The following is a 14,793-nucleotide window of genomic DNA, read 5'->3' on the forward strand; positions in this document are numbered from 1 at the left end:
TAAAGACGAACAATTTTAGTATCCAATCAACACAGAAAAATATAAAAAATTGTGTATGGTTAGTGAATAGGTGTAATTGTGTGACATTCAATACAAGCAAGCATTTGCATTTGATGTTGTTCCAAGAATGATGACAATACAATAATAAATTGACATCGTAATCGCAATGATGTTAGGCGACATACGTTGGTTGACATGGTTAAGTGATGATAATCCGAAACAAAATACGTCATTGGTGGTGATGATATTGGTGATGATTTTCGTTGTAGTTGCAGTTGTTGTTGTTCATGATGTATACGTAACGAAAAAACAATAACCAAAGGACATGGATGATACAACAACACACAATTTACCAAAGGAGCAATTCATCAAAATGAAAAATAAAACCGAAAAATAAAAAGTGAAAAAAGAAGACAAGAAATACAATTCTAGATAAGTAAATATAGTTCCAAGCAGATTTGTTTTAATGTTATCTATTATATAATTAAATTAACAGAAAAAAGTACTTTATTCAGAAATCAAGACAATATTATTCTAACATTGACAATATCTAGTTGTAGAGAACGAGAGAGATGGTGTATGAAAGACGAAGATGAATCTGGATGTTGGCAAAAATTATACTAACCTGCTGGTGCGATGATGTCCCTGCTGTGGCGTCGGTGGGCTTTGTGGTATGTTATTTTGATTTGTTTGTGAAGTTGGCGTCTGTGCCGATGGCGTTACCTGTCCCGTTATCTGTTGTTGTTGCCTTAAAATGGCAGCATCTTCACTAGTCATTGTGCGATAGCCCATATCTTCTTCATAGCCATTACCATTTGTGGGTTGACCAGGATTATTGGCAACGCGTCCACTGAGGACCTGTTAAAAGCAGAAATAAAGAGAGAAATGTGAAAATTGGGTTTCTAAAGATCAAAAATGAAAAGATTTTAAAATTTACCTCCAACGCATGCATCATAGCCCTTGCAAAGGCTTCAGCATCATTTTGACTTGAGAAATTGAGACCATAGACATATTTGGAATCGCGCCATTGATGAAATGTGGCAGTGGCTTGATTATATTTCAGTCCTTTTAATATGGAACAATTGATGACAACCTCGTGGTCCTGTAGTTTACGGCCGACAACTCGAAATGTGTTGTTCTGTTGATGATGATAGATTTGTACCTTGCTGAGACCCGAAGAACTGCCTGATGGCACCCATTTCTTTTGGTTATCATCGTAGACCATAACAGAGGCACGTGCCCCAATAATACTTTGTTCACTAGAAGAAGAAGAAAATAGTAAACATATTTAGTTAAGTTATTCCATCAAAGCATTTTCTTTATGCTAAAGAAAACTTGAGGCAATGCTCATTTTCGTTTTTAACCTTTTTATAATCACTTGAAATAAAGTAATTATTCGATAAAGCAAAAATTCCATTTAATTAATAACTAATTTAAGAAAATCGTTTCATTTTATTTTTTGTATTTCATATTTTCATGTAGCTTCGTCATGATAAGTCTTCTTCTCGGTTGACTTGGCGGGGCTGTTGACGTTTGAAATCAGCATAAAAAACCAAACAACATCGCGCCACCACCAACAATCATCATCAAATTATTATTGCGTTTTTTTGCTTTTGTGGTTTCTTCTTCTTGATCTGATAAAAACAAAACGAAAATTGAAAAAATGAAAAATGCCCACAATTACATCGTTTTATTTGCTTGTACATACATACTTTGCAAGCGCTTCTGTTTTTTTTTTGCTTTTTTAATTACTTAAAACATTAAGAAAATTAATTTTCTCACTTTGTTGTCGGCTTATTAAAGAAAGGCCATTAATACAACAATGATGTATGATAATTGGTTCATACCTTTTTATTCAACTTTTGAATTGTTTTGTTAAAGAGTTAGAAAGAAGATTGCATTGGAAATACCCTTGGTATTACCAGCATAGGTTAATAATGGGTTCTATGTAAATCATTATAAGACTGATTCAGAACTGCTGAAATGGTGTGGCCTAGGTGTCACTATTGCATGTATTACAATGTAGTGGCTTGAATCTAAAAAAAAAAACACACACACACACAAAAAACGGTTTATGATTTTTGGAACTTCCCAAACCTTTATAAAAAGTCAGAGAAACTAAGAAAACTAGTATGTGCTTAGGACTTCTAATCAGATTATTGGTAGTAACTCCACTTAGAGCAACATGGAAATATGCTAAGTGAAATTAGTTCTCAAAATTGAATAATTCGCCAGTGATGAAAATCTTGTCGAGATGCGGGGCTTAAGTTCAGAATTCTCTCTATTCAACGGTGTTTATTTGGAATGGAGAGAATTGTGGCTGTACCAATGTTTATTCAGATAGTGTTCGCCTACCAATTAGAGATCCCCTAACTAGGGCGTTAAGCAAACATGTATCCATCAGTGTTTTAAGTTTGCAGTAGGGTACTGCTTGTATTAGAACGGAGCCTATTTGACACCTGTGCATTTCAACAAGTATCAGACTTAGATGCTAAGAGGAGGGTTATTCCATGACTGTTCTCTCCATATATAGCAAATTCTCATAGATGATACTAAATAAAAACAACAAATAGAAACAAGAAAACAAGAACTCACGAAGGAGAGTGTAACTCTCGATGTGAGAAGGGAAAGATCTTTCGTGAGCAGATGCGATGACATCCCTCAGTCCGACGAAGAGGTGGATATTACGGTTATCCGATCTTAATATAACCGAGAGGACTCTTTCTTACGCGTGTTTATCCTTTTACTACTTTTAGTGGAGCGTAACTCCCGCTCTGGCAGCCTAGGTTAATGCTTCGTAGAGGATAAAACATCGGTCGTAACCGATAGACATCCTTCCCAGGCATGACGTTTTGGCGGACGAGGTTGTGAATGAGGAGATGGACCACTTCCCACATGGTGGAAGGTGGAGCGGAAAAGGCTCAGGGACTCCGAAATTGCACAGATCAAGGTACGTGACCTTACAAGTCTAGCCCTTCTGGGAAAAGTGGAGTTGGAAATAGGAGATGGGCTGGATGAGTAGTTATGTTCAAGTCAGTAATCAACTACACTGCGATGTCAGAACATTCGGATGTCGGACATGGTAGATAGTAAGCAACTACCTTTATTGGCAGATACAATTGCTATTGCCCAGGAGCAGCTGAGCCTTACACCACTGTAAAAGTTGTTATGGTATGTCCGTTGGTATCTCTTTTCAGTTATTTGATTCCACTGTTTCCAAATTCAAAAATGATGCAACCTGGACGGGCAGCGTATATAAAGAATCAGGTGACAGGTGTGTGGGTTAGCTAGACAGATAAACAAATGCAGCGTAATGGGTGGTCCCAATCCACATGCAGGACATGTGTTAGGTATCCTACTATCCATTGGGCCCAATACTAATTGAGTAATACCACTCGTGTTAGCCTTGGAAGCCGGCGTTCTTCTCCTGCGGTGGATGGAGGTGGTCTTCGAGTGAGTACGGCATTCACACTGTATATTTGTACTGTGTGAATGCTATGCAAGCCTATCTACTAGGCTCGTTGATGTGGAGGTTCTCGTTTGTACTTTTGGACCTCTGACTCTCTCTAGATCATGAAGATCTCCCGTGAGGTGCCTAGGTATGGGAAATTCTATCCACTAGATTGTGACAGGAATGCTCACGGCGATAACACCCAAGTAGGTACTGTATCGTCAACATCTTGTTGTGCAGATACAGCGGTAAAATCTTCATCTCCTTATGAATATGGTCTACTGTTGTCATGAAGAGGTACCCTGTTGCATTCATTAGAGCGGCATTGTGGTAGGTTTGAATATTCTTCCACCGTCTTGCCCTAACATTTGCATACTACACTGGCGCCGCGTAACTTAGAGACCGGCCTATTGCTTTTAAGATCTCAAAGAGATAAGAGGCTCTTTGTCAGCACATCAAGTGCTTCCGCCAGCCACTTGAGGACTTTGTTTCTACTTCTGATATTGTCACGGATAGCTGTGGCTAGCTCGGACGACTTAAACATGCTATCTATAACGTCGCACCAAATATCTTGTGGTAGTCAGTTGTCGGAATCAGAACACCATCGCTAAATATGTTCAGGGAAGTTTCATTTCAGTCGTCTAGGTCATTAACAGTGTGCAGGGGTTTGGCGGCGGATATTTTCATATTCCTCAGATGGAAAAACTGCACTAATGCAGAATTTTAAAAAGGTAGAGGTTAAAAAGTTCCGAAGCTATCAACGCGCCTTGGGGAACTCCCTGTTTCACTCTACGGATCGTAGACTTCTTTTTTCCGTATGTCCCCGAATGATCGACGGTATGAAAGCCTTAGATAGGTCAAGAGACAACATGACTCAGCATGTTCCGGAATCCATACTGATATTGGGCAACAGCTGTCGCTACTGGCGACAGGAGGGAAATTGTTTTATTGTTGACATCCTCGTCTGGCTTCAGTAGCAGGACCATCCTTTGCAGGCTTCTTGTATAGTTCTCAACTTGTTGCTTAAGCATTATCATTGAGATTCCATGTAGGCACAACACCATTGATTTTACAGGGCTATCGCACATAATGGTATTTAACTGTGTTGCTACTAAATACCAAATGTTGCTACTGATTACCAATTTTTTTCGCCGCGAAGTGTATCAGCCTCTTTGTGGATTTTTTTACTGCGGGTTTGTAAAATGGCATTTATTAATACGGAGAGAACCCGTCTGAACTGTTCCGTATTAAAAGACGGATTAGACAAAAAGAGAGACTATCATATGGTATTTCCAACATATTTCCAAAATAACCTACTATATGCTCTTCCTTGACTCTCCAAAGGGGAAATGGGTGTTTCGTTTTATTAGTAGTTCGTTAAGGCGCTGCTTCAGTAGTATAAGAAAGCTATAAGTTAAGAGAAACTTTAGAATAATTGTAGATATCTAATCGACAACTAAATTTAACTGCAAATTAAAATTTTTAAGCTTCTCAAATAAACAACTGAATCAGATTTCTGTAAATTCTGTAATTGCAAAGAAATAGGTCATTATATCAAACATAGCTAAAAAGACAAACAAACTCAAGATAAATCAATCAAAATAATACCAAGATTTTCTTTTTGATCCAATTAAAAAAACATCTCATTCAGCAGTAGCGGCAATACAATTCCGATAAAAACAAATCTCTTCAACAGGAAGTTCTTCCAATAAAAACAAAGAAAAAAGAAAAACGAATTTAACATTAGAAATGCAACAATTCCACCATAAAAAAAAACATTTCCAGTTTGGCATCATAATAAGTAAACGAGCGAACACCTGACGCTGGTGCCTGCGCAAAACACTAAAATGATTCATAGACATTTCCTAACAATTCTAATGAATAATAGTAAGTAATATCAACCAGAGGCAGGCATTTACGAGAGATCTATGGAATAAATCTCAATTTCTAATCGAAAACAATTACAACAACAGGGAAACAACAATAAACAATGTAGAATAACATTAATTCGAGGTATTTAAATCATTCCAATGACGACAAGCCATGCCGTAGTAATGCCAATGAGGAACGTAAAATATAAACTAACTTCAAAAAAATTGTAACGACGACCATGAAGTAGACGAAGATGGTGATGTTTGCAAAACAAACGCATCACTTTGTCTGCAAACGGGAGATGAGGTCTTCAGAGATAAAGGTGAGAATTACAGGAGCAACAGAGTAAGCATGCACGTACATAGATTAAGAGATAGAAATTTTAGTACCGCAATTTATGACTTATGGTAAGAATGTATGTATTACTTTTCCTCTTCTTGGCATTGTGGAGCAGCATTCAGATTTCTTTCATAGCCGTAAGTACGTCGTAGCATAATATGGCTAAGAAATATGAAAGATGTCACTCGGCTGTTTGGCCAAATGGTTCTTTTTCTGTTTTGTTCTCTCTCACACATCATTGTCATCATCATCCGTATCGACTTGGTTGGAGTAGCACTTGGAGTTCTTCTAAGGAAATGATTAAATATCTAAACACATTTATGGTTGAACGGGCTGACGGACGGACGAAATAGATGACAACAATGATGTCAACGTTGACATCAATGACAATACTTACGTACTTACATATATGCACGTTGTATTTTTTTGGTGAGGATGTGTGCTAGAATGGTTGTTTAGCAAATATTTATTTACCAGACCAGAAATCTGTAAAAGTTGTAGAATGCATTGTCATCAGTGGGGGGATGGATGAAACTCGATTACACATTTTTCTCGATGAAAGCAAAGTTGCGGACTATAAGATTCTGCCTTCTTCTTGGGAAAGTAATTCTTGGAAATAAAAGAGGAAGTTATATGTATAAGAATGTATTTGAACATACATACATAAATCTGTATAATTTGAAATGACGAAAATATAAAATTTAAAGGAAATATGGCTTCATAAACCCTTAAGACTGGGGTGAGCATTACTTTATTGACAAATCTTCACTAAATTCTACCGTATTACTGGCGCAACAACCCTGTTGTTTCATTTGATGGGATATATGTCGGACTTAAAGAATAATGATGGAAAATTCGTCGCAGGTACCCAAAAGCAGGGTTTAAAATGCTAACGCCATATTAGCAAAAGCACCGAATATTTGCAGCTTTGCCTGCTAAAATTTCTTCGAAATATGTTTAGCATCAATGAACAACGGCAACATCCCAGCAAAATGTTCGATGACAAATCATGAGTTGAATCATGGGTGCAAGTGACATGTCATAGGTGAAAATTTAGGTGAATCACCAATGAAATTTACAAGGGAGTGACACACACTTTCACCAATTCACTGTCATGGCATTTTGCACCAGTTCATTGTCATAGCATCTTGCACCAGTTCATTGCCATGGCATTTTGCACCAGTTCATTGCCATGGCATTTTGCACCAGTTCATTGTCATGGCATTTTGCACCAGTTCATTGCCATGGCATTTTGCACCAGTTCATTGTCATGGCATTTTGCACCAGTTCATTGTCATAGCATCTTGCACCAGTTCATTGTCATGGCTTCTTGCACCAATGCTTTGGATCCGGTTTTTCGCCAATCAGAAATAAAATTTGCAATACAATTATGTAATTTGTTGAATTAATAAGAATACAATGAACAGATGTTATTTTTCTTTATTTTTTATAAAATTTTCAAAACTATATATTATATTAATCTGCAATATCATATTTATCTCTTCCATGGCTGCAAGATATTTCTTTCAAATTGGGGTTCCTTTTTTCCAATATTCGATAAATTATGTGTCAATCTCTGAACCAAGCTCATCATTTGGGAAATCTAGTATAAATTTGAATTCTGTTATGTTATTTCAAAAGAAAAAACTTAGCCTGTAATAGTTACCATGTTATGGTCTCTTTTATACTTATTTTACCGATCTTCTACTTTGCTTCTCTAATTTTGGATGCCATGTTTTGTGATATCACATTCAATTTGGCCTTTACATTGGATTTTTTTCTTCCCTCGGGTCGCATAACGACAAATAGCTCGTATTCATATGCCGGTGGCATCTTTATCCATCCTGTGAACATGGCCCAACCAACCCAATAATTGCAGCTCGATATGTTTTACTATATCGGTGTTGGTCGGCTGGTGGAGCTCGTGGTTTATAGACCGGGTCTTTTCCATACTTCTTTTTAATATCCACAAAACGAAGCAGGTTTCCAAACACAAAATATATTTTTCTTTTGTTTTATATCAATTTACATTGTATTTTTATTTAAAGTATATAAATTTTTGGCACTATCGATCACTTTCATCTGACTTTTATTTTCATTTAAACAATTACTTCAGCAAGTACACAATTATTCGGGTACATCAGTATTTGATAATTTATTGTGCTGGTAAATATCAATTTATTTAAACTCATGACAATATTATGACAAAGATCGGATCTTTCACCACTTCAAATTCACTCATGAAAATTCTATGAAAAAGATCGGATCTTTCACGACTTCAATTGCACTCATGAAAATTCGATGAAAAAGATCGGATCATTCACGACTTCAATTGCACTCATGAAAATTCGATGAAAAAGGTCGCATCTTTCACGACTCCTTTCGCACTCATGCAAAACAACCAGTGAAATCATGATTTCACATGGAATCACTTCCATTTAATTTTGCTGGGATGTAGCAACAAATTTCACAAAAATATTGCTAGCGATACTGATATGCTATTTGATATTGTCGCTTTAATAAAATAGCATCGGGCACGCATACTCATATTTTGCAGCACACATGTTCAACACATATCAGAAAAGATAATAAGCAAAGAAGTTTCAACGGCTTAGCCGTGTTTTCAGCAAACAATTCTTTTTGAGATCAGGGTTACCAGTGTAATACATTAAAAATCACGATATAATTAATTCCACTTTTCCGTTCAAAGGACATGTGAATTTTTGTTTAAGCTGTTTAATATATATCTTTTTATTTTTAAACAATAATAATTAATATTCTTTAGGTTCTACCATATGATGGAGGCATTTTGACATTAAATTACACCTTTTTTATTACTGCGTTGGCAACTCTAATCAAAAAACCACCATCGGATGCTAATTCGTTCTTACGAATGGTCAGCCGACTGCTAAATATGTAGCGTGGTTGTCGATTATGCCTAACGCAAAAAAGATTAGGCGTAAAAACGAAATAAGCAAAAATGTACAAAAATAAATATGCGTTCGGTTGCTTAATTAGCCGTGTGTGTCAATATTGTGTAGCAGTTGAAGTGTACAGCTAATGCCAATGTTTTTAGATGCTGGCTCTTAAACCCTGCCCAAAAGACGAAATATTCGGAGGAATGTCCATAAAAGCCATTAGCAAGACATTGGGGCATAATGGTTTGACTTTGACAGCGCTATGCAGTGGAAGAATGTTCAAACCTGCCCAAATGCTGCCTTCAGAAGGAGGCGGAGATTTTACCGGTGCATCAGTACATAATATTGTCGATGCAGTACATGCTTGGGTGTTATCGCCGTGAGTATCCCTGCCAAGATCTAGTGGACAGGCTTGACCCCAACTAGGCAGGTCAGGAGATATATTCTTGATCTGGTGAGAGTGTCTAAAGGTATAAGTTAGAACCTGCAGACCAGCAAGTCCAGGTTGCAGAATTGTTGAATCTGTACACATAGGAACCAGACCCATGAAATTAATAAAATATTCTAACAAGAAGAACGAAATAAAAGTGTGGATCGAAATATTCGAGAAATAGAAGAAATGGTTTTCAACTTATTTATCGACTTGGTAAAGAGATTTTTCATAAGCTGCAGAAGTTATACTCCGAACTCGTCTAACTTTGGCTAGTTCATGTCCACAAAACAGGCAAGGCAAGGACATACTACTCTCCTGTCAAAGAGTGCAGTCCGATTGTACATTTAGGTCAATGATACGGCTGAAATACTCCTGAAATTTCAATCGAACATTACGCTGAGGGGATTTTGCCACAGTTGAACCATTTTTGGAACCGAACCCTGGGATTCAGCGTGCAAAGCAGGTACGATAACCATTGCACCACGATGGCAACCAACTTCAAAACAGGATGTTTAAAGTTTAAGAGGAACAGTAACAGTTTGGGGAACTTGGAAATCTTACCTAAAGGGGTGTGTACACTAGCCATCAATGTCATTTGACCTGAAATTTTCCATCGTTATACAGTCGCTAATGTGTGCAATATTGGGGATTTTCCTTACGCCATTTACTTTTACGTCTGTACATTGTCTGTATGGGCAGATATGGAATGTTTTTATTTCGGGTCATATATCATTGATGGCTAGTGTAAACACCCCTTTATTTCGGTTTATTGGAATAATATTCAATTAGCCGTTATATTGTTCCGATTGAAGATATTTGCAAATTCTGGATGAATTTGTGAAGCTCCCTTGGAAAATACTAGACATTAGTGTCCAGAATTTTGTGATTTTTTCCCCCCACGACGATTTGCATTAATCTTAAATGTCCACTGGCTTTAAATAAATCTCAAGACACAAAATTATACATATTTCTTTAAAAGCTTAAAGTCAAGTCAATCTCTAAAGTCAACATTGTTCCTGTACAGACAATGTCACTTGAAGTAAAAAAGAAACAAACAAAAAATTTGCCAATGTTGAGTGATTTATGCTAATATTTTTCTTGTAACTAAAAGCCGACAATGCAAACAAATCACCTACCTAGGAAACAGCAAAAGCCAAGTAACCTAGAGCCCTGCCCGTCCGGCTTGTCATATAGAAACGGGTTGGCTTCATTGGCACCACCATGTGTGACGGCGACGACGACGAAGTTTATCACTTTTTTTTGTTTGTCATCATTCAAAGTGTGGTAAGTGTTTTGCTGATTTTGTGGATTTTTTTTCTTTGTTCGGGGTTTTTGCTTTAAGGTATAGCTGCGCAGCTCAACATACAATATTGGCATTTAAAAATGTAAGTAAACACAAAAACTCAAGTGGAGTATGGGATAAAGGCAATATATGTAAGTAAGGATGGATTCGTATGTATGTGTAGACATATTAGGGGTCTTAAAAAGAAAAAAAGGGATTACACCTTACGTTTTAAAATAAACTATATAAAAATCCTAATACATACTCAGAGAATTTCTGGAGAGGACAAGTACGCAGGAGCATGTTGAAAATTATTTTCTAGATTTCCTGAAACGTTGTGGTTATGTATTGTATGGCCTAAGTGAGTCCGAAATATAACTTTCACTAATAATTATATGGATTTCGACACACCCTGTGGAGACAAAATTGTGTTAGTTTTTTGTTTACAAAAATCCTTGTATTTCAAAAAGACCAACCCTAATACACCATAACCCTCCAAATCTCTTCCATGCCACCAACTTTTTAAATTACCCAGACTCGTAGACAAAATTTATTTTACACTCTTTCAAGGAAATAAAAACAACAATAACATATGACAGCTATATGACAATTTAAGTACACTTTAATCAAGAGAATAAAGCCAAACGATGTTATGGGCGTAATGTTTGGAATCTACTGTATGAAGAAAAAATCCAAATAGCAACAAAGCAGTCACTGACCGAGACATACGGATAACCCAAAAAACAAATAACACATAATAGGAGGAACGAGATATAGAGAGCAACAAAAAAAACAAATTCTGCCATGGTTAGTGGCACAGACAATTCGTCATGTGCCACCTCAGCCGTTCAGCATTAAGCTTTATTTACTGAAGGCAGCAGCGGGTGGTAATATTGAAACATAGACAAAAAGAGAGCTTTAGACAAAAACGCGCAACTAATCCGAAAAAATAAAAACGAAAAACGTGATTTTTTTATGAGACTTGGATAACGAGTGTTCTAAATTATAACAAGGGGCGAGAAATGGAACTAAAAAGGAAGCCATGTGCTATAAATAACTTGATATAATGAGCAATTTGTTATCAACGATTAATGGATATCACCTTTAACAGAATGATTAATAGGATTAATAATGAGCAAGGCAAATATTGTGAGCTATTAAAAATATCCATATACATATTCTCAGATGACTCTAACTTGCATAACATAATGTGTAAGGGAGGGACATTGCAGTACGACAGAAACGACTCTAAGCATGAATAAATCTTGTCAAGTGGGTCGGTATAGTGATATAATGGCCAATTCAAAGCTAGTATTAAACAATACGGTACGCCTGAACCAACATAAAATGGAAGGTACTTACACCTAGGAAGTTGTTGTGGATTCTGAAACCACAGTGTTCATAGATCAGAAAAACTAACCAACAACAAAAATCGTTGGAGCAATTTTAAAAATAAATCGCGGTCAAATTCAAATTTAGTTTGCATGAAAACAGCAAGTCTTATCAAATTGGGATGAGAAAAAATGTAGCTATGAAAATTCTCTACAAGATTGACCTTTATGATTTGTTACTAAGTTTTACCATAGGTTTTCACCAATTTGCTTGAAAACGGCAAGTCTTATCGAAATGGGACGAGAAAAAATCTTATAGCTGTGAAAATTCTCTATAAGATTGACTTTTATGATTTTTACCATTTTTTTTACCAAAGTGACACCAATGGTGTCATGAAATTGTTTAATAAGGAGGCGACACAGTCAATGCATTGCCCAATTTGAACTTCTATATCTCAAAAATCGAAAAACCTGGAAAAAATCATAAAACTCAATCTTGTAGGGAATTTTTAGAGCTAATCCCATTTCAATAGTACTTGCAGTTTCAAAGCAAAATTGCGAAAACCTAAAAATATGTGAACTTTGATAGCGATTTATTTAAAAATTACTCCGGCTATTTTTTATTTTTCTCATCTTTGAACATTGTAGTTTCTGAATACGCAAAAACTTGCAAGGTGTAAGCACCTTCCATTTAAAGTTAGTTAAGGCGCACCGTGACAATTAACATTATTGTTTTATTTCGAAGCATATTATGTTTTGAGAATTTCTCTTTTTATTGTGAATAACTGAAGTACTCAAACCCACAAAGTGATTCCATATCATCACCAGTATGAATAATCGGAATCGAGCTTTTCTAATGGACAAAATTAAATTCGGAGGAACAAAAACACTACAGAACAAACATGTTAATAACAGATTAAGTTGAGCTGTGGTCCGACATCAAACAGCGAAAAACTTTGGCAGATAGGCCTTCACTGGCAACAAAACCACTTGGGATATTAATTTTATAATTGTTCCACAAACATCCCAGATGGGACAAGGGAGACTTCTCTCATATCAATGAGTGCACCCCGATTCATATTAGCTCAATGATATGGGACCTACTTTTTATTGCCGAGTCCGAACGGCGTGTCTTACGACACCACTTGTAGAGAAGTTTTTCATGGCTTAAATACTCAGAAAATGTCGCCAAGCATTACTGAGGGGGAATTTTGCCACCGTTGAAAATTTGATGTTGCTTGGCCTGGGATTCGAACCGCAGACCTTCTGAGTGCAAGGCGGACGTGCTAACCATTGCACCACGGTGGCCCCCAAACCACTTGGGATACTGGCGTTAATACTCTTGATTAATATATTAAGGTCCAGTGCGGATAGTATAGTCTCTCCTTTTCTCTTCTTGGATGTCCGTGGAAAATATTTTTTAAATGTGGATAGGACAACATTTATAAGCAGATAGATTTTTAGGAATCAAAGATACATATTGCTTACTGAGGATCTGGAAGGAGCATTTCATGAAGTTCTTAGTAACGGATATGGCGGCGATGAAGATACTCCAGAATCAAACCACGACGTTGAATGCTACTACCTAGCCAAACGAGGTCATGACAGCAATTAATCGGCTGACAACCAATAAATCAGTAGGAGCTTTTGTGCTGCCCACTGAACCAGTGGCGAAATGCTGATAAGGAGTATGCATCAGTTAATTTGCGAAATTTGGCAGGAAGAAAGCATACTCGTACACAAGAAAGGAGACAAGACCGTTTGTATCAATTACGGAGGCTGTCGAGCGTACTGTGTGAACGTCTAAAACCTATGGTCAATAAAATAATCGGGTTATACCAATGCAGTTTTAGACCTGGTAAATCAACAATTCACCAAATCTTCACATTGCGCCAAATACTGAAGAAGACCCACGAAATACAGATCGACACGTACCACCTGTTCGTTCACTATAAGGCCGCCTTCGATATGTCTGAGTTCGGCACCCCTGCAAAATAGATGCGGTTATGCTGGATGACATTGCACTATGGACCCAACTCAATTTTTGACCTATTTCTATGACCTTTCGGTATTAATATTTATTTTTATTTATAATTACCGTCACAAAATGTAAATTCAGAATAATTTTCACCCAACATTTGCACAAAATCCTTCAAATACATGTAACAGGGTGAACCCATTGTATGGGATCTAAACTAAAATGTTTACCTATATTAATCATTTTAGGTACGAAGGGTTTGTACCTTCTAAGAAGTCAAAATGTAAAATTACAGGCCAACCAGCTTAAAAATGTGCCTAAAATTTTCAAAATATCTTTAATTGGGGGTACCCTTATATGTGGCTATACCCCAACGTGGATTTATGTCGACAATTTTTGGTGGAGAAGATTTCTGGACACTCAAAATAAAAATTCCAATTTTTCAGGATAATCGATTCAAAATTGTGTGTCCTAGACATACGTATGTACCAGCTGAATATTAAATATGTCGGAATTTGATGTAAGATGAAAAATTATGCTTATTTATCGCAGCGAATCGCAACTTGAAATAAATTGTTTCTTAAAGCACACACATCAGAGTAATTTAAATTTTTTTATCGCCCACTAGCGATCAAAATTATTTCGGTCCAGAACAATTTTAAAATTGAAAACTTATCTAAAATAATGCACTCTCAATTTTGACAAATTCTCGACAAACGGTAAATGCAAATGTACAATAAACAATCTTTGTTATTGTTGTTTTGGAGTGTTTACTTCCATATTGCTTAGAAAACTGTCAAAGAATTGACTTTGTGCATTGGCTGGCAAAAGATTAACAGTTAAAATAGGAAAGAACGTTCCCGAGCTTTTTAAAACAAAACGAGGTTACAGACAAGGTGGCAGTCTATCGTGTGTAGAGCTGGGAAACTATCGATATTCCCAAAATTATATATTTTCCATATTTCATATCAAAGTTTCGATAGCTATAGCTATTATCGTTAATTTGAAACCGCCATTAATTTGGAAATAAAATTGGCGGAAAGTTCTAAGCTTTGTTTGGAATTTTGCACTAGTACTTCACAGAAATTCAAAGGAGAAACCACAATCGATTTTATTTTATAAAAAGACACAAAAAATACAATTTACTATAACAAAAAATTCGTACAAGTGTTTTTAATTCGATAATATC

At 36.4% G+C, this 14,793-nt stretch overlaps 1 protein-coding gene across 16 annotated transcripts in view; it reads right to left on the reverse strand.

The window, feature by feature from the left end:
- ena (ENAH actin regulator enabled) overlaps nucleotides 1-14,793 on the reverse strand; it is a 204,977-nt gene that overhangs the window by 8,819 nt on the left and 181,365 nt on the right. For all 16 annotated transcript variants that reach the window (XM_073992226.1, XM_073992234.1, XM_073992233.1 and 13 more), the window contains 2 exons: nucleotides 938-1,259; nucleotides 626-858 (listed from right to left, as the gene is read on the reverse strand). In XM_073992226.1, the coding sequence (XP_073848327.1) occupies nucleotides 626-858; nucleotides 938-1,259 (555 nt within the window). The remainder of the gene's footprint in view (nucleotides 1-625; nucleotides 859-937; nucleotides 1,260-14,793) is intronic.

Source organism: Musca autumnalis, unplaced genomic scaffold, assembly GCF_047663935.1.
Source record: "Musca autumnalis isolate F117 unplaced genomic scaffold, ASM4766393v1 scaffold_5, whole genome shotgun sequence".
Lineage (NCBI taxonomy): Eukaryota > Metazoa > Arthropoda > Insecta > Diptera > Muscidae > Musca > Musca autumnalis.